Raw genomic sequence first — 21,308 nt, forward strand, 5'->3', positions numbered from 1 at the left:
AAAAAAATAAATAAATAAAATAGCAACTTCAAGGTAAGTAAATATTGTTGAAAGATTTCGTGCCAAGGTACCCAGGTTATCCAGAGGTCGTGGAGCCCATACATTTCCCTTTGGTTGAAGATCTACCACCCAGCAATTAACTCTTCTCTTAACTTTATGCCTGGGAAATTAGCTGGGCTTCTGTCTTAGGCAGCATAATTTAGAAACATAAAAATTTGTGCTTTAGACAAATACAGAACACTCAGGCAAAATAATTGTAACGCTGATGTTCTCTCTCGCTCGCTGTCGTGTGTGTGTTTTTAAAAATCTGTATAAACTCAATACTGTCCTATAAGGATTAGAAGAAGGGGGGAGGGTCTCAGCCTATAAAAGAAAAGGTGGGGGCACAAGGTGATTTCAGCACCAACATTTGAACACGATCGTGTGTGTATTAGCCCCAGAAACGCTCCTGAATGTATTCAAGAGCCATTTCATGATGTATGGGGATGTGTGGTGGCTTGATCGAGCTTTTCACAGTTAGTAAGTAACTGGGCTGCAGGAGAGAGAAGGCTCTTTGTGTGCCTGTGTGAAAGGCAGGCAGTTGCCAGAGGTGTAATGGAAAAAGCGTGTGCTGCATGAGAAGGTGGTTTCAGTGTGATACAGAGCAAACTTGGGGCCGGGCTGTTTTGAACGGAGCGGGTGCTCAAAGGGCACCTCCTCGCCCGGGAACAGTGTGCGTCTCAAGCAGGAGCTCGGGGACAGCTAATTGGAAACAGATGCTTCCTTTAAGACTGACCCTGCAGGACGGAGTCTTAAGCACAATAGATATGTATATATATACACACACATATCCCGTCGGCTTGCATTACTCCATACAGGTGCATAGCGCGCACTTCATCTCCAGACTCTGCAAGCGAGAGGGTCTCTTTAAAAGACCAGGACACTGTTGTATTTGCAAAGTACCCCAGTTTCATTCTGAAACAGCCAACATCGTTGGGCTATTTAAAACAATCCCAGAGTGGTAGAAATGTCTGCTCCAGGCTTTTCTGGGACAGGCAGAAATAGAGAGCGGATATTTAATACACGTAGAGTCTGACATGGCTTTTTTTTAAATACAGTAGCACGTAAGATGGAATAGCATCTGTTAAAGAAAAGAGGTGTCCGGCAAGTATTTTTGTCCCTTTCTCTGTGTGTTTCTAAATATTGGTGATCGTGTGTGTGTGTCTCTCTATTTCACTGCCTTCAGAGCCTCAAACCCTCCCCCGAGTTATCCCTCAGGATGCTTTTTCTCCCATTATTTTTCATAAATTTTCCTTGGAAGGGGACGAATGCTGTTAAACAGGTATGACTGTTCCTAGCTGGGATTTTTAAAATGGAAAACTCCAAGTCTCTGTAAGTACAAACTATGCACGGCCTGTGCACCAATGGCTAAGCATTGTTTAAAAATAATTGTTAGTGTATGTCAGGCTGGTTAACTTTTATCGTGTGTAATTAGCACACGAATGGAGCTGTGGGTACCTATACTTATTTTCATGAGTCTCCCTGAACATAACACAATTACAGACAAAACACACAAACACCAGTAAGATGAAGTACATATTAGGCGAGAGCCCCTGGTTTTGCACTGTAATTCCAACTAACAGGCGAGCATCCCAAGAGATTTTCTACTCATTAGAGAAGCTGTAACTTTCACACGTGTCATTTCAGAATGTGCACAGAGATTGCCTTGCGCCGGTGAAAACGACATGAGTATTTCATGGCTAGGGCACCCATTACATGTAAAACTCTTCATTTCCAACGGCTCTTGCTAGCTAAGGGGTCGGTCCGGAATGGAGATAGCTGAGAGTTTTGCCTGAGAAGGGCGTCCAGGATCGATCTTTTTTCTGACCAACTACACCGCCGACTTTTCCCTTTTAAAGAGCTCTGCCCAACATCACTAAACGTTTTGCAGCTCGTTGGTGGCACGTATAATTAAAGGCACGAAAAGAAGGAGCGTTCGTTGAAACAAGGTGCTTTTGTATCACAAAAGGACAATTTACGGGGGCGGGGAATCTGTAATTCTGGTATGTTTTGACATACATATAAATATAAACGCTGCGTTTGAAGATTGGTTAACATACCTATAAAAACGAACTGGACTATTTTACACAAGCTGCGACGGTTTGTTTCCGCCTTCTACCTCCCCCCCTCCAATCTTATTCTTTCTTCAGCAACATGAACAGTGGCACATTCAACAGTAAAATCTTTATAACCAGTTTTTAGCCTGTATAGTTTTGGGACGCTGTTCCTTCGATGGATGCCCTTGTTGTGCAGTGTAATCATTGTAAAATTGAGGAACACGAGAAACCGAAGTGCTGCCATCATTTACTTTTTATTTTTAGGAAGAACCACGTCTGTATTTCAGAAGTAGCCTCAGGCTTCCAAATTTTGTAAGGGTTCAAACTGTTGTTAATTTGAGACGGCATTACCTGTGATTGTAATTTACTACATCGTCCTCCTGCTAATCAACTGCTCACTTGACTGTATTACAGAATCACTCATTTTGTAGAGCTATTTAAGATAGCTAGATATTATCCAGGTGCCAATTAGCCAATGAAGTTTTGTACACGGGTTTGACATGTAGTGCATTTGATGTACACAAATATATAAACACACTTTACCCTGTAAGAATGTGTGTATACATAGCTGCATGATTTTGTCCCATTGGCGTTGTAGATATAAATTGTAAAAAATAAAAAAATCTTCGTTAATTAAAAAGGGCAACGGTAACTGCAGATGTTATTTCATTACACTTTTGAACCTGCCCGTGCAGTCTGTGCTCAGCCAAGACTTCCATTTGCTTCAATTATTGGGTGGTCACGAGTAGTAGAAATAAAAAGCAAACCGAGTTTAGAAAAGGAAACTACTCCAAACCTTCATCCCAGCCTCTGTCCTTTGCAAACCGATGAGCAGTGACAAGGGAGCTCCTGCTGCAGTGCAGGCCCGATTCTGTATTCCCCACTAGAAGCCATGCCCTGCGGAGCCTACGGGAGTTTGCCTGTATAAGGAACGCAAGACCTGATCTTAAAATAGGACCAGCCGCTCTGTTTCGAAAAAGATCCGCAAGTCGGTCGAAATCTCACCGCTGGAAGGACAAATTGCGTTCAGTTGCCTAATTCCGAGATACAGAGGCAAGGCGCAGTCAAAAGCTTAGGGCATCTGCTCTTCGCTTCACTATAACTTTGTCACAGTATGTTGGTGGACATAAAATTACTATATTGCTACACTACACCAAAATATAGGAACTCAAGGCTTCCTAGGTTTTCCAATTGACTTGGGCGCATCATTATAAAAATATGGGGGCTGCAATTTTAAAAAAAGTGACATACTTTGTGACACTTTCTTCGGGCTGGGTCAGAAAAGTCTCTCTCTCTCTCCCTGGCATCCCTCCCGCATTAAGAGTAGGTTGGGGGTGGGAATCAGAAATGCAAGAAAATCAGAGTGTAATGAAAGCATTAGCTGTAACAAGGCTCTGCCGCTTTGTTCAGTTGTCTACGGTTGTACTTGTTAAAGTCTAGTGAATAAAAACAAGACTTATTACCAGTTAATGTATCTCTAGGCCATTCTCTGCTCCTCTCTTTACAACTTGTCAGCGCAAGACTGCGGATGAGGGTGGAAGTCTTGCAGCAATAACTCAACCCCCTAGCTGAACGCATGAAAATGTGTGTGTCTTAATTAGTGAGCCTCACTACAGGCTCTGTGTGTTGCGCTGTGCAGAAGGACTAAAGTGCATTTTCACAGTTGTTGCTGTTCCTCTCTACTCACTGAGCGCCTCCCCTCTCCTAGCGCTCTTTCCAAGTTTCTCCTTATCACTATATAAAAAAAAAAATCTTTCAGAGCGCGTTACTCTCTGGGCGATTCCTACCACTGCACACAGCCAAGGTACAGACAGTAGCTAATGAGACCTAACTGTGAGATGAAAATTAAAATATAGCTGCCCAGCTGGACCTTTTTTGGCGACATGTAAACATTTGCACCTGATAAAGCATGAGAGCTCAGCACAAGCTCACAAGCCCCTTTCATCTCTGGAAAAGGATAGGACAGGGCCTAGTTCTGATCTCTGATTGCCGGCTGAGTGATCAGATCAGAATCTGGGCCCAGCAGCGATCATGACACACAAACGTCTCTCAAAATTCCTTTTCTTGGTACTGTTGTTCAGAAAAAAAAAAAGTTAGTGTTATAAGGTTAGAGGAGCCAAAGCCGAGGGGTATGGAGTTCTGCTGAGCTTTCCTTTAAAAAAAAAATAAATAACTTCCCTGCATTGCAACCCTCAAAGAGGATTTACCCTATCAGCTAAAGGATATGTGATACTCTGGTGGGCACACACACAACTGCCGCCCAACCCCCCCGCGAAACTAATAGGTGATTAGAAACGATGCTGAAGGCAGCCATGACTGAAGGGTGAGACGGATCGATTTTTTGAAGTGTGAGGTTTAAAAAAAAAAAAAAAAAAAAAAACACAAAAAACCACTCAACCTTAGAGTCCCCTCGTGTTCCCGTGAAAATAAAGAAGACGCTTTTCTGGTGGAGACAGGAGCAGGTTCTGGCTCATCCTTTTGGCTTGTCACTGCGTCTGCGGGGCCTAGAAAACTGGCGATTTCCCACCACCCACCTCTGGGTGCCATAGGCTTAACGCAGTGAAGGAAAGATCTCTAACAGTCCCTGGTCCTCGGCACGTTTACTACAGCCCTTCGGCAGCATCACAACTACTGGCCCGCTAGGTGAAGGGCTGAGCTTACTGCCTCCATGTGACCCCCCCTTCACCTCTGACATTTCATTGGCGGAGCATTGTCTCCAGACACAACAAACCCAGAAAAGATCATTACAGCAGGCAACACTCCAACGTTTTGTCCTCTAAGAAAAATATCAACAGCTACCTCCCAATTATTTGGGGGGGGGGGGGGTAAAGAGAAGGAAAGAAAGCTAGAGGGGAGGGAGAGGCAGCCTAAAGAGCCATATCTACTTGCAAGCTTTATAATTAAATAGTGTCACTTCCCTCCGCTGGTTTCTTGGGAGGTAGGGGGCCCTTGGGAGAAAGTTGTATATTTTTGAAATTTGAAAAAAAATATAATTTCCATTATAGGGGCAATGTTTTAGAATTGTTGGTGGCGAGTATTTTAATAATTATATGTTGCAGGAAAACTGTGGTCAGTGCTTTACTAAAAAATAATAGGGCACTTGCTTTTTTCTATCCCAGTGGCTGTTATCCTGCACTACAATCCTGTGTTACTAATGTTTCCATGTCATAAACTAACAACACTATTCAGCAGAAGGGGGAGGGGGGAATGTCCCTCCACTGTCCTGCAGCTGCAGCCCTGTTTCATCTACTTAGGAAAAGCTCTAGCAGAACTTACATCAAAATCTAAACTCAGTACTAGGCAATCTTGCAGGCATCACCATTATTTAAACAATTATCTTCTGCTTTGGACGATATCAGTATTTTTACATTATCGTGCTATGAAAAAAACATTCTTTCCTTATTTTAAATATTTATTTTTAAAAAAATACACTCTGTCTTAGAGATGTTCTGGCAACTAAATCAATTCCGAGAAGCTTGGGGAGGTGGAGGGATTGCTTTGGTATTTGTTTTAAATCCAATGCTTGTGTTTTTAAAGACATGCATTTTTAGTGATATGCCCTGTATATTCATATATAATACGTGTAATAATATCCTGGACACAATCATGAGTGCAATAATTTGAATTTCTTTTATACTCCAGGAAATGCAGCTATTTTCAGAGTTAATGGCTCTAAATGTGTTGGTTTTCCTGCTTTCTTTCCCCAGAGATAAAGGGGGAAGGGATTCTGTCTTTTTTTTTTTTTTAAATTGTTGCTGAAATCAGTCTAAAGAAAGTTGAGCTGAACTCGGGGTAATATATTGAGCAGCCCCTTGACAGCTAAAGGTCAGGTGAAAGTCTCCAGCAGGTAAGTCTGGGGCCAACTGCCTGCCCAGAGCTCGCTCCCTGGCTCACAAATTGTTCTCTTCTGCCCACCCAAGTCGATTCAAGCTGTGTTTATTTAGGGGGCAAAAAAATTGCCGACCACCCAATTCCCATCCAGCCGGCGACCTACAAGCTGTGGCCTTTGCAGGCAGAAGTGGCTGAGACATGCATTTGTTCTTTTGCACAAAACTAAAGAAGACAAGTTGCAAAATAGAGAGCCCTACGTGTCTGATTTGGGAAGACGACAGAGAGTAAACACGCACCATTTTCTTCCTGCTCTCCCCACTACTCTCCGGGAAAAACACTAGTCAGGATATGGGAAAATCCAGAGAGGGCCGCTGCACAAGGAGATCCCCGCAGCTATGAGCAGGAGTTCAGAGACAAGGCTACGCATTGAGCGTGTGCCCGGACCCTGCCTGGGCTGTTTTTTTCTCAGCAGCATTGCAGACTAGCTGCAGCTCTAGGAAGCTTTAAACCGGCGTGCGGGCCGCCCACGGAACAGGGAAACGCGGGTCTTGTCGCAGCAGCAATAAGTGTGTTGGACATCGTTAACCCGCTTTCAGTCCAGAGGAAAGTGAGCGGGAGATCTCGCCTTTCTGGCAGGAACAGACTAATTGTTGTAGTCATTGTTACAGCTAATAAAGCAGGCACTGGAACTAGACTCCCTGGGCTGGAATGGCAGTGTCTCACTCCCACCACGCTGGGATGAAGCTGCGGGAGACACATACCCAGAGCCTGGACGTATGTACATAGGCATCGGTGCGTAAGCACTCACCCGAGCACGCTATACAGGCGTTTAGAATTCCAGTTGCCCTCAGTCTCCCATAATATGCTCAATATGCCAGCAAATTTAAAGTCAGTTAGAGGAAAAAAAGTCAAGTAAACACATTATATATAATGTATATAATACAGAACAGAAGGTCTCCTCCTAGCAACTAATAGACTGTCTGGAAATAAATGTAACAAAAGAAAGAATGCTTCGCGCACAGCTTTTTGTTTCAGTGAGGCGGATATGGTCCATTTTCTTCAATTTTACACTCCTAATCGCTTTGCTAACGTTTGTCGTTTCAATCTTTCTTTAAAACAAAACAAACAAACAAAAAGACCCCAACCAACCCATAAGTGGGCCGTCAGCTCGTTTGTTAGTCCTCTACTGATTTTTCCTAGACTGAAGTGTGCTGAACTCGGTGGCGCCTGCACTACAGGCTGTGCAGTATATCCCCTTAAAAGTCTCCCTCAACTAGCCCCCCTCATCCCATTATTTCTAATCGGTTGCGCTGAATTCTGCTTTCCGTTTACACCGGCATGACACTGAAGGAAAACTGGGCCCAGCAGCTCAAACGGCCTCTGTCAAATGGATCGAGCAAATATAAAATCGGAACCTACCACAACTCACCCATGCTAAAACCAGGACAGCTCATACAAAATTATGTTAATAGTTAAAGGAACACAAGGGTGAAAGGGAGTGGAGGTTTTCTTCTGTTTTAAAGAAAACAAAAACGGAGCAGTGTCTCCACCAGCAAGCCAAGAAATCTTACAATTCACATGATTTCTGTAGGGTTTTGTTTTGTCCAGTGGGCCATTTAAAAACAAATTATAACATGATTTTTCTCCTTTATATCAATCACTGAACTGTTCTTCACGATTCCTGACAAGCCCCATCCAGTCTTCTAACCCCACAAATCATCACACTTTAGCTCATTAAGACTTATTTTCCCCAGGAACATGCGATTAATACACTTTTAACACAGGCAGACTTTTATACTAGAGAGTTGCAAGCTCCTACCACACGTTCCTCACCCTTTCAGCTCCCACTGAATAAAGGACCCACCGGAGTAAAGACGGGTAAGAGTGGGCTCAGAGGTGTTAATACCCAAAGAGCTGGGATTTTAGAACTGGCAGGCCTAATCTTCCACCCCTCCCCCACTCATCTAGCAATTGTTTGATTAAATTAGACTCCACTTGATAAAAACAATAGCTCATTAACTCTTCCCTCTTCCGGTGTGTTGTGAAATGGTGACATCCTCTCCCTTGACCTTCGTCTCCCTTTCTGTCTTTCCATCCCCCTGAAAAATGATGCCGCAGCTCTGATTGAATTTTATTCCTTCCTGGCCTGGCCGGCTTTTACTGCAGGAGACACCATCAATCGCGACCTAACGCGACGTTTGTTTATGACTTTGGAAAGAAGAGAATGGCTTTATGAGCCTGATCAGAATTGAAGCTGGAGGGACAAAATTCATCCCATCACCGCGCTACCTGTGTGCGAATTTGCCAGCACATTAAAACACTCCTGAGCTCGAGCCTCTGCAAACACACAGACAGCTGGTGTGAGCGGCCAGAGGCAGAGGCTATTTGGAATAGCGACAGATAAAATGATCGAGGAAGATTCTGGGACAGCACAGAAAATGGTCCTATTCCACTACATCTGTTACTCCACCCAGGAAAAAGGTGAGCGGTCACATTAGGCTTTTTCATGTATACAAAGCTCTTGGTTAGCTGGTTTCTCGCGCCCGCCCTGATATAGCCATATCCTAGTGCCATCTCTGTCACTCACACACACACAAACATATGCTTCAAGCACCTACCAAGAATCGCAAAATTTATTTGACCCACTTATTTTATTAATGAACTCGGCTTAAAAATAAGAAGTTAAGAACCCGGCATTGGACTGAACAGTAACAAATAAACCTTAAAGAGAACAAAAATGAACCAACTAAAACAATGGGGAAATTTTAAATGAGAAGTTCCTCCTTCTAAAAAAAAAAAAAAAAATCAATGAAATCTGGATAAACCTGGAGGGCACGCTGTGACTCAATACACTGCCATGGGAGCAAGTATTTCTAACAGTCATGTAAACACACTCTCACTCACACCTACATATGACACATATGCTGTCTTATTCAATGCATAACTAGCGTCCAGGTGTTATCCGGAACAATACACTGTTTCCTATATCCTAATGCTAAGTAATTGGTTACATTAAAAATATTAGCCACAAAATATGAGCCCAGGTTAGAACGTGTAACTTGAAACACACGAAATAATTGAAGTCTTGAGGTGGCTTTCCATAAACAGAATGTTCGCTTAATTCAGCTTTAGCAGTGGGGGGGGGGGGAGGAAGGGAAGAGAGAACAAAGGAAAAGAGAGATTGTTGTTGGAACAAAAAAGGGTTTGAATAAGATGTAAACCACAAGGGGTTACTAATAACACGCGAAAATTATGACGTTGAAGTTCCCATATGGAAAAAAATATTCTCAAACTTCCTTTGAAACATTTTTCTGAACTTCGTGAGTATTCAGTAAAGCCTTGAGATAATGTTAACAAATATAGTGCATCCTGAACAAAAATATAACCTCCAGTTTAGTTTTACTCTTACCTGGCATGTGTGGGTAAATAAATGTAAATATGTTCAACAAGGCTTTTAAATTATTTAAATACGCCATTTCTCTATGTGAAAAATATACAAACTTTTTTTTGAAAGATGAGAGGGAAATTATCTAGGAAAGGAGCATTTTCCCTTTCTATTTAATGGAATTTAAAATTAATTTTGGCTTCGTTTAACTGACGGATTAGGAAATAATCATATTTAATCAGCTAAAATACATTACCGTCTAGGGTCAAAAAACAAGAACAATTTTTCCCCGAGAGAAAAGCAAGTAGTTAAGAGTGGTTTCAAATTTAGTTTTAACTTAAAAATACTGACACGAACATTGAGCTAACCATTTACCTACTCAACCCCCACTGAAGTTAATGCAGGTACCTGGGATGTATGTCAGTGCAGAATATGGCCCACTCTGTTTGAAGGCTAACACCACAGATGGAAGGGGTTCATAGACGCATCTTTCATCTGCTTCATTGGATCCAGTTCCTCGCAAATTCATTACAGGGTTTGATACTCATTTCTACTCGAGCTTGTGTCAGACCCATCGCTACTGGGTGGTTATCGTGTATAATAAGAATGTATGGTTTGCTTTTCCTATTTCTCACGGGGTGGGGGGAAGGGAAATAATCTATTATTGGTTGAATGAACGTCAACGGTGATCGCTTGTTCTGAGCTGGGCTCCCTCTCTGAACTGCTGGAAGTTTATGTCCTAAAGGCAAGATGTTTGCCTACAGGGAGGGAAACGCAGAAAACTGCAAAGAAGAACCTCTGTCAACATTTGCCAGAATCCAGAAACTTTCCTAACAAAGATTCCCAATCGTCTCCGAGCCTTTTAGCCTTTACCAGCAGCAACGCAGCACAGGCCAAAAGCAACTTTTTACATCCCTGCCTCCCTCCCATCGTTATTCTAAATGTTAGGTTGAAAGCTGTATCAGAACAGCTGATCAACAGTAGGAGAGCATCTATTACCTAGCTGTCTATGGAGGTAACCTTTGCCAATTTGCTCTGAGTCACTGTCTACCACGGAGACTCTAAGCACCCACTAATATTATTTACATTCTCATTTACTGCGCTTTACAAAAAGTGTGTGGCTAGCAAATGCACCTCTTCCTTCCTAAACGAAATGAGGGAGAGCCATTTGCCTTAGCGTTGTAGCAACACCGCCAGCGCCTCGTATTTATTACAACTGCGCGCGGGCACACACAAATCAATGGAAATACCCGATAACTGACTGAGATGTTTTCATTTGCTACCATCTAATGCACAATCAGGTCACACAGCCCAAAGAAGAAGCACAGAATACACGTCTGAAACATCAGCTCCTGGGTTTTTTTTTTCCCTGTTTAAACGAAGGGGGGCTGCTAGGAACGCAAGGCAAAGTCCAACTATCTGTGAGGCGTGAAGAATGGAATGTCTCTGATTTCTCCACTTGCGGCTGTGCTACTCAGCCCACGTGTGTCTTCACAACAAAAGAAGGCGGCAATTGATGAGTAAATGGTTAATAACAACAGCCCAGATCAGGCAGGCTCAGCTCACAGAAGCCAGCAACGCCAATTTTCAGAGAGACAGTGAGAGACAGAGCATCGTTCTGTTCACCAGGCGTTGGTGCTTAGCCACTCATGGGGCAAGCGGGTCGTCTCTGTTAGAGCCCCTGGGCTGCTTTGACAGTAGGAATAATTATCCTACGCTTGTTCAAACTCCCCCTCCGACTAACCCCGCTCGCAATCCAACGGGTGATTAAACAATCAAAGCTAACACTGGTTTGCTGTGCTATATATTCCCCCCTCAACATTTTATTTTTGCAGACCGCTGAGACAACAACTCAAGACTTTGGAACCTAGTTTTAACCAACTAAAACAACAGCAATCACAAGCAAGAGAGTCTAACAGACAAATGGCACGGACAATTATCTCGCTACAGTCTATAATTAACTTAATTAAATGGAAAAAGTCAAAGAAATTACCATACAGACAGCTCCATGGTAAACACAGTTTTGCTGATGCCGCCATGCTTCTGATCTGTTTTTAAAACAGAAAGAGCTGAAAAGCTAGAGTAGAAATATCCCTCCATTTCTAAGCAAGTCAAAGAATCTCTTTCTCCAAGGACTGATCTCATTCTGGTCAGCCTAGGCTACAAATATAAAGATATTTATGTCACGAAATAATCCGCACCTGTTTAAAGCCTTGGGGGTGCTTAAACATCAAGCTACCCCCATCCAAAAATTAGTAAGCGTCACTGTCTGAGTAATAAAGTTAACAAGCGGAGGAATTTTGCTGTGCAACATTTTGTATCGCTTCTGATGGGGAAAAATAAATGACAGGTTAGATTGTTTCTGTGCTTTACAACAAACAAAACCTTTTTATCTCAATTTCATCTTTATCGACTAAACTATATTGGGTAAATATAGACACAATAGCTGTTTAGAGCCAGTAAAGGATGGGGGGGGGGATAAGCGTGTCGGAGGCTGTATTAAATATATTCCAAACCACTTTTATGCGAAAAAAAAATCGAACCGTTTATCCGAGCTGTATATAACAGTTTCTGAATTTTAGATTATTGCTTTGGAAAGGCGACCCAGAAGCCACATAAAAAGATTTTACTGAAATTACCTTGTGTTTATTTACAGTGTAATCTCTAACAATGCAACGGCAATTACTGCTAAGTGTTGCCTTTAGATAAGAACGGCTGATAGGAAACTGTATTATCTAAAGCAAACTTTAGGCCCTAAATAACTGCAATCAAATAATCGTCTTCCAAAGTCTGACTGACAGGGCGGCTCATTCTAAGCTAATGAATTTATTACATTTTCTTAGTTATTTACAAAGGGAGAAGGTGATCCTGACTGCCCCTAAGATCTAATTGTAAATTGTCCAGAAGGCGAGATTCTTTATCTGACAAGGTATCACCCTCTGGAATAGTCATCTACCCTGGTATTTTCTTCTGAATTAAGAACGAAAGAAATGGTGGGTCAGAAAGAAAAAAATAAGTAAGAACAACTCTCCCATACAAAGCCCTCCTAACATCATTTTTTTCAGATGAGCAGCTAGTTATTTCCAACAAATCTGCAACGTTCTTTATATAAAGAAAAAGAAAAAAAAGGCAAAGCTTTGGGCTGAGGTTGGCAGGAAAGGGAAGGGAATTTTTTTTTTTAAACATAACGGCTTAATTTTATAAAACAAAGGATTAAAAATGTACTTTTAAAATGTGTATTACATAACTTGTTTACTGTGTGTGTGTATATATATATTAATTCTATACAGCACAGATCTTTTATATTCTTTCATTACATTTAGAGATATTATAGAGTGTCTCCTATATAAAATCTGTAGTATGTCGATTAGATACAAGTGTGTGTGTGTGTGTGTATACATACAGACACACACACTACCCAGAGGGAAAATTGCATATATAGAAGTCAGTATTTAAGATCTCTATAATAGAGGCATATATTAAATACAGAATATTGTAATACTATTATGTATGGTCAAATATTTCCCAGGTCCTGTCTAATCAGTGCTAAGAAAACGTGTTCGTGTATTTGCCAAGTTACATCTGCCACGGGAAAGTATTTTTTTTTCCTAGCGGATAAAGCAAGCTGACTAAGTGGAACATATTGCAGAAGAGAGTGAAAAAGGCCGAGCTGGCAGTTTCTAAGCGGTCGCTGGGATTTGTGCGGAAGGGAACGAGTTGTTCCATCGCCAACGTTAGCCATGAAGTCTTTGATTTAAAAAAAAATGTATGAAAGTATCCAGACGTGTCACGTATTCCAACTGAATGGTAATTTATTAATAAACAAACAATGCAATACCTCAGAATATTTTTCAAGAAAAAAATCGATAGAATAAGATTAATACAGTTTCCCTTTTTATATGTAATGAAGAAAAATATCAACGTTTCAGGCAATTGTAATGTCCGTTTTCGGGGGGAAAACACTTTCTGGCGTTTGGTCCACAACATCCAACTACAAATTAAAAATAAATTACTATGTCGCAATTTACATTTTCAAACAAGTCCTTCGGGGGAGGGGAGGAGCTTGTAATCTATACTGCATATTTTTATCCTCTTTTAAACACAGGGCACAATAAACCCTTATGAGATGGGGGAGGGAGGAGAGTATTTCTCAAAAGCCATAAAAAAACTTACGTGTTATTTGGAGTAACACTGTCCTTTTAACACACCAAGGCATGACTTAGTTTTTATATTTATATTTGTTTTTGGGGCTGTCTCTGTACAAACTACGTGAGAGTTCGCTGCTTGCAGGAGGCGGCTTGATTTGTTAAAGAAACGATCCAGTCCTTGCTTGAAGGCTAGCCTGGTTGCTGTGTTGTTCGGGGTGGGGTGGGGGCCTGCTCTGGGTCAGAACTTGCTGCAGTCATACACGAAGGCCCCCGAGGTGCGGTAGAGAGACTGGCCGGAGGGAAAGGCCATCTGACAGCTGCTGCTATTCCCGTTCACCGGCGAGTTATTCAAGCCCAGCCGCTGGGACTCGAACATCTCCCGCACCGCGTGGAAGTTCTGCTGCTGGCCGGGGTAGCCGGCGGCGCTGGCCAAGTGGCCCAGGTCTCCCGCCGCTGTGGCTTGGTTCAGGTACCAGGAGGCCAGGCGCCCCTGGTGCGCGGCGTGGTGCCCCTCCTGGTGGCCGGCTGCCGTGCTCAAGCTGCCGTGGCTCAGCGAGGAGGCGCTGCTGCTGCTGGGCAGGGTGTAGTCGGGCAGGGGGTCTTCCACCGGGCTGGCCGCGCTGCTGCCCAGGTGGCCGCCCCGCTCGCCTCCCCCGGCGGCGGCGGCCGCGGCGTACAGGCTCATGGCTTGCATGTTGCAGTGGTAGGTGCCCCCGGCCGCGGCCCCGCTGCCCGGGTTGGCGCCCTGGCTGCAGGGCGAGCTGTAGAGGGAGCCCTGGCCTGGGGAGTAGCTGCCGAGGGCCACCGCGGGGGGGATGCCAGTGCGGACCGAGGTGGCGGAGGAGGAGGCGGAGGAGGCGGCGAGGAGGCTGGAGCCGAGCTCGCTGGCGCCCTGGGGCGAGCCCCGCAGCGAGGTCATGATGTTGTCCACGCTGAAGCCTTGGCTGTGGTGCGGCTGGTGCTGCGGGTCGGGTGCCTCCAGGCTGAGCGAGCGGCTGGAGGGGAGGCTGCTGCGGGGGCTGCTGCCGCTGGACAGGCTGCTGCTGCTGTCCGGGCTCTCGATCTTGGGCACTGCGCTGCTGAGGGCGGCCGCTCCCCCGCCAGGAGGCGAGCCGGCCTGCGGGGGGGACGCGGTGCCGTTCTCGGTCTTAATGTCCTGGATGCGGACCGGCGGCGGCTGCTGCGGGCCCGCCCCGCTCCCCGCCGCGCCCCCAGCCCCGCCGCCCTCCTGCTCAGCCTGCGGGTGCTGCCGGGGCTGGGGCTGCTCCTTGAGGTGCAGCCGGTCCTTCTCCTCCTTGTCCTTGACGGCGTCTTTCTTCTTGAAGCGCCGCCTCCGCCGCAGGAAGCTGCCGTTCTCGAACATGTTGTAGGAGTCCGGGTCCAGCGTCCAGTAGCTGCCCTTGCCCGGCTTCTTGTCGTCCCGGGGCACCTTGACGAAGCACTCGTTGAGCGAGAGGTTGTGGCGGATGCTGTTCTGCCAGCCCTGCTTGTTGTCCCGGTAGAAGGGGAAGCGCTCGGTGATGAAGCGGTAGATGCCGCCCAGCGTGAGCCGCCGCTCCGGGGCGTGCGCGATGGCCATGGCGATGAGGGCGATGTAGCTGTAGGGGGGCTTCACCATATCCTTGGGCTGCGGCTGCGGGGTGTAAGGGCCGTAGGCTCTGGCCATGCCGGCCGGGTACTGTTCGTGGGCCGGGTGCGAGTACATGCTCATAGGGGCCGGCATGGCGGTGTAGCCCCCTCCCGCAGCGGCCCGGTAGTAGCTCTGCTCCCCGCCGAGGTAAGGCACGACTCCCAGCGAGTTGGGACTGGACACGGAGTAGCGAGCCTGCATGTCCTCCCGTCAGTTTCCCCCACCCTCCCCGCCGGACCAAACAACTTTCCCTCCCTCCCTCCCCCCCCAGCCCCTCCAGACCGAGGTCCAGCCGGCGATCAGTCTCCCTCCCGGCCTCGCACAAACGGAGGGGGGGGGAGAAGCCTCCTCTTCTTCGGCCGGTAAAAGGCACCAGCAAAAGCCCCGCACTCCACACCAGTACTCGCCGCGGAGAAAGCCACTTCCAAATGCCAAAACAAACGCCCTGGGCCGAGCGGCTCCCAGCGCCTGGTTCCACCGCGATCGGCAACAAGTTGTCTCTGCCCAGGAGGGGACAACAGTGGTTGTTTCTTTCTAAGGGGAATTTACAAATATCCACCTTCCAGGTCCACCGATGTCAACTTGGGTTTGGGTGGGTGTTTTTTTTCAGTCTCTTTTTCGGTCGCGGGCAGCTTTTGGAAGCATTGGAAAAACTTCTGAACTTTTGAGCATCCGTCACCAAGGCGAGGACTTTTTTACGCACTTACTGTTTTTTTTCTCCTCCGGCTGCGGAGCTCCGCCCTGCCGAGGCCGGACGGCCAATGAGAAGGGAGAGCCGGGCTGTGAATGAGGAAAGGGGGGGACACTGGAGCAGCAGCAGCCCCAAGGGTTCCAGCTTTGGGACTGGCCACACACACTCGCCCACACTCTCCCGCATAAGCAAGTACCGCTCGCTCTCCACGCATGGCACAGCCTTTCTCCCTCTTTCACATACAGAGTAGAGCTCACATAATTATCCACCCACACCGGCCTGCAAATGCACACATTAAATAGACACACACATTCCTATACAGATCTTGCATTCATACCTATATATTTCTCTCAACACATTTGCTTAGTCCAGTGGTTCTCAGACTTTTGTACGGGTGACCCCTTTCACATAGCAAGCCTCTGAGTGCGACCCCCCCATAGCAATTAAAAACATTTTTAAATATATTTAATACCATTATAAAAGCTGGAGGCAAAGCGGGGTTTGGGGTGGAGGCTGACAGCTCGACACCCCCATGTAATAACCTCAGGATCCCCTGAGGGGTCCCAACCCCCAGTTTGAGAACTCCTGGCCTAGTCCTATGTGCAGATATATTGTCTCGGAGGACACAACTTTTCACATGCACCCAGATACAGATGGTTCCTCTGCCCGCACTCTCAACAGCCTTTGCTCACGTATACAGATATATGTTCCTCGCCTCTCAAACACCCTCCTCCCCTTCTTATACATTTACCTTCTTCAGAGCGAGCTAGACATAGATAACGTCCACACGTATATAGGCGCTCAGAGCTCACTAGCGGCTCTCCATGGCAAAGGAAGATCGGTGTTACCCACCCACCCCCATCTTCACACCAGGCAGGATAAAGGGGAGAAAGGGGATGGGGGAAGAGAGAGAGAGACCCACTCCTCACCAGCACCAATCTCCTTACAGGCAGTTGCCTGACCAAACGTTTCTGAAGGGATTCCATTCTTCCATTTGACAAGCTTTTGACGAGTCCTGCAAAGCTCCTTTTTATTAATCAGCCACGAAGGGCTTTCCTCTGTCAGTTTGCAAAGAAAGCGCCTGCTGCCTGTGCTGTTTATAAACACAGACAGATGTCTTTATACTTGCCTGTAACCGGCTTGTTCAGGTAATCTTTTACAGACTTGCTGGGGTGTGATAGGTTAAGCTCCCCCGCTTTTTTGAGGGAGAGAGAGAGAGAGAAAGAGAGCTCGAGCGAGCATACTTTTGTATGAAAACTACTTCAGACCGCGGAATCAGCGGCATAACAGGTGTGTTGTTGACAAGAGAAAAATAAGTGCGTTCAAAATTGTTTAACGGTTCGACTATATGGACTTAATTTCTTCTAAGATCAACTCTTTTTAAATGGCTAAGATAATATTTGTGCTGTAAAGAAATGTTTGGATTAACATTTGAAGTGGATTTAAGCCCGAGGAGGAGAATTTTTCTTACTTTTGAAAATTGTTAATGGAAATGGTTAGTTTCTTGCGCGTTGAACAATGACAGCTGTTAAAGATACTAGTTGAACTGAAATCCAGTCCTGCACCCCCTTTTTTTAGCCTGCCGCTTTTTACCTCTACAATCTCATTGCAGTTAATAGCGGGTCAGCTGATAGGAACAAGCTGAAGTGCAGACGTTTGGGAACTTGTTAGGGAAAAAATTGTATTGAGTACGTGTGTTTTGTGAGAGATGAGTTTCACACTCCCCTGGGTTTGTGACAAACTTTCACGCTGACGATGAGTCACAAGACCCTTTTGGCGCCATTGATTTCCTCACTTTTTACAATGATTGATTGCTCTCGAAACCACAACAGGTAGAAGAGACGTGAAGGTGTTCAGGGAACGTGATTTGCTTGGTGTCAAACCTTTTCTCTCGAATAATTAATCAACTGGTAATTAAAACAAGTGATGGAAAAGGAAAAAAAGTTGATATGTTCTTACCTTTCCTCCATTTCATACTCAGATGTAACTGTTCTACTTTTGTAATAAACATAAATCATTTAATGTTGACTATATTATTCAGTTTTGCCTGTTGCGTTTGATCTTCTGGAATCCTTTCACCTGCTCGTGTCCAATTCTACATTTCCCCCAAATACTGACGAATTAATCGTCTCAGTGGCACTGTCCTATTCATTAGTTTCGGTGTAGTTTCGACATTTTGTGTCTTCAAAATCTCTCGCTTGACTAGAAAAAATAGCATTTTAATGCATATACATAGAACCCAGGTCATTGAGTGTTTCCCACGATTTTACCTGCAGTTAAAAGGTTTTCCAGGTATTTCACATTCATTTCCACTAACCATTGTACTGTTATGTTAAAAAAGCCTGTCTATCTTTCGGTGATTTATACATGTAACAGGATACTGTGTACGTTTAATGCTCACGGTTATGAAGTGAGATTATTTATTTTATTGGGATTATTTAATCCCGAATGTATTGCATCTAATGTATTTTGCAATAGCTACGCGCTTACATTACTGTGAAGTGATGCCATAACTAATATGTGTTAAATTACACAGCTGAAAGCAGCAGCCCTGTGGTTCTCTACTTTAGGTACAAAAATTGCCATTGTGAAACTAGTAACTGGCACGCGCAAACAGTTTTAGGAAAAACAGTTTTGTAAAAGCAGAAAAATCAGTTTTCTGACTGGTTTAATTTTGGATGCAATCCAGGAAAAGTAATTAGTGTTTGTGTTTTACATACTCGAGTGCAGGACAGAAATGAATTTCAGATGACTTGTTTGTTTATTATTTATTGTCGTACCCACCATGGCCTCTAAATGAAAGAGTAACGTTTTGGGGTATGCTTTTGATGTGGGATAGAAACGAAATCGTTTGAGTAAGGTTAACAATCGTGTATATTGTGGAACCAAAATCCCACTCGGAATTAACTATTCAGCGTCCTTTTTAAAGCTGTGCAAAGGGCAGTCAAGCCATTGTGGGGGCGTTTGTTGCATTTGCTCTTAACCTTATTTGTTTAGATGATGGAAAGATAATATCACAGCAACCCGGTGAAGGAATAACATTTAAAGTGGTTAAAGCCAACAGGTGGATCCAAACAATTTGCTGAAGGGCTTCCTCTCCGCTCAAAGACCTAGAGGTGAAATGTTTTTCAGTCTGAGGCTATGTATGTTTATACCTACTCAGAGCTTCACCTCTCTCTCTCTCTCTCTCTCTCGGTTTTAACATAATGTCAGTATCCCTGCAATTCACGCCTCTAGCTCCCTACCCAAGCCCGGTTCCTTGAATCTCAGGATAAGGATTTCCACCATGTTTCTCAAACGGTAGTGCAGTTCATTGGGGTGAAAATATACTGAGGTTCAGCATCTGAAAACCTATTGTCCCAAGTAAACATGCTCAAATCGATCTATGTTGCTGCTAAGAATAGGTAATTTCCTATTATTACAAATACATTATTTCTCATCTTTGCACACACAAAAAAATTAACGCAGGAGAACTCCAGAGAACGTCTGTTTTAACGGCAAAGTAATCAAATTTAATGAGCGTTAGTTAATATGGTTATTTTATTGCCCATTGTAAGTGTGTAGCTAGATAGTCTTTGAATCCAGGAAAACTTTTTAGTTTATCACCTGAATTAAATAATAATGAGAAACCTCTTGCATCATTTGGCTTTCTATTCCAGTTGAAGAAAAAGTGAATTTTCATTTTAGCTTGATGACAGTAATTGGTGACTTCTTTCACAAACGGAATAACTTGTATTTTAAATCTACCACGTATTTACAATTAACGATCTACAAAGAAAAATCGAGACTCTACACTGTTTTGCAAACGGTCCTTCCCATTTTTCCACAATAGTTGTCTTGGCAAAATATTACTTTGGTTTTCTATAAAAATACTGTCCTCTGAAGAATAGTTTGAGACTGAATAATGACATGAATAGATCATTAAAACACATAAAATGTCCATGGGATCCAGGATTTTTAATTTTTTAATTTATTTTTTTATCTAGTTATTAAAATGCAAATCTAATAACTTCAAAAAATGCAAGTTCCTAGGGGAAAGAATAACCCAGTGAGTTTTCTAACCCTTGGCATCTGCAAAGAGCTAATATGTGGGGGAAGATGAGAAATTACGTCTCTCCTAAAAAGATGAGAAATTCAGCCCTGGATATTTATCTCCTATTTCTCTTCAAGGTCCATCTCCTGTCTCTTTTGTATTCCCTTTCCTTCCTTGCTAACTTCCTTTCTCTGTCTCTCAAAAGCTCTAGGGAGAGGCAGAAAAGGTGGAGGGGGACGAATCCATTGGGTTCTCCAGCATCCCGTAACTGAACATACACATTGACAAGTAGCACGGAGCCATTGGGCGGCTGCTGCTCTCCTCCTCCTACTGCGGGCAGGGGGTGGGGAAGGGAAAGAGTTATTTGTTTCCAGTTGTTTATTTACGTGAGAATGAAGCGACAGTTCCCAGCTGGTGAAGGCTGGGAGTGATAGGCGTTTAGCAAGTCAGTGGATAACAGGCAGGCAGATCAGTGGTAGGCTACCGAAGAAAGCTTGCAGTCAGTCTCTGGTTATATTAGTCAACAGTCAGTGGGTTTACACACACGCACCAGTTTGGAAACGAATACTGACTGATTTGTGTTTAAAGCACCTCTGCTTCAGTAAGTCAAGCCAAAGCAGGCGGGTCTCTCTCAGAGTTATTTGCTGGGGAAGTTGGACGCTCCTCACAAGCATTTGCAAATTCACAACCTGCGGAAGGGATGCTGCCAAGTGCCACTCCTAGAGGATTAGTCACTGAGACCAGAGTCTCGGAAAGAAAGCCGAGATGGAAGCAGTAAGTTCAGATGTTATCGCCTGACAGAGCGATACACCGAGTCTCTACGCTGGGTGTTCCTTTCCTGTGGCTACTTCAAGCAGCTCCTACGTATTCCCTCCTCAGGATCCATCTGCTTTTTTACACTAGTCCAGTTCCCATTACTGAGCTGATTACAGTCCCATCTCTTATGCCTTTCACCAGAGGCGTCCAGGGCACACATCCTGTCGCTACTGTTGCCTCCCACCCTCCCTTGGGCGATGATGTCCCGTTTCCTGCACGTGGCTTGCGGCTGGACGTGTTGCATATGCAGCCGCCCAGCGGGCTGGGAGCCTCTGGGTCTCCAGTGCGCTCGCTCTGCCCCTTTTTTTCCCCCAGCTGGCGACCACCTGTGCGGTTGGTTCAGGCGCTTCTTGTGGCTGGAGCGCCTCCTGATGGGCCAGGTTAGACACATGCCTCGAGTCCCTGGGCACCGCCGTCTTCCCTCCATCTCCACCTACACGATCCGCTGTCCCCCACCCCCATGTTTGCCGGCCATTCCTCGCTCCAGGAGGAGCAGCAAGTGGCAGCGAAGCCAGGATTCAAGCAATGTCGCTGAGCAGGCGCCTCAATGAGCTGTGCGATCCCAGCCCCGTCCAGGCTCTGTATGACCGGCCTTAGGCTCTTACCCGGCCATTCCTCCCTACTCCTTTGCCAGGAGACGAGAGAGACAAGGTAAGTGAGGTAATAAATAATATCTTG

At 44.9% G+C, this 21,308-nt stretch overlaps 1 protein-coding gene across 1 annotated transcript; it reads right to left on the bottom strand.

The window, feature by feature from the left end:
* Window positions 1–13,158: 13,158 nt before the first annotated feature.
* Window positions 13,159–15,291, bottom strand: FOXC1 (forkhead box C1). Its single transcript, XM_032792442.1, has one exon. The coding sequence runs from the start codon at window positions 15,289–15,291 to the stop codon at window positions 13,699–13,701; it is 1,593 nt and encodes a 530-aa protein (XP_032648333.1). The 3' UTR covers window positions 13,159–13,698.
* Between the last annotated feature and the right edge of the window lie 6,017 nt (window positions 15,292–21,308).

Source organism: Chelonoidis abingdonii, chromosome 2, assembly GCF_003597395.2.
Source record: "Chelonoidis abingdonii isolate Lonesome George chromosome 2, CheloAbing_2.0, whole genome shotgun sequence".
Taxonomy (NCBI): domain Eukaryota; kingdom Metazoa; phylum Chordata; order Testudines; family Testudinidae; genus Chelonoidis; species Chelonoidis abingdonii.

Bases quoted from the DNA above. Each gene is read 5' to 3' on its own strand.
- FOXC1 (XM_032792442.1), bottom strand. From the start codon at position 15,291: ATGCAGGCTCGCTACTCCGTGTCCAGTCCCAACTCGCTGGGAGTCGTG.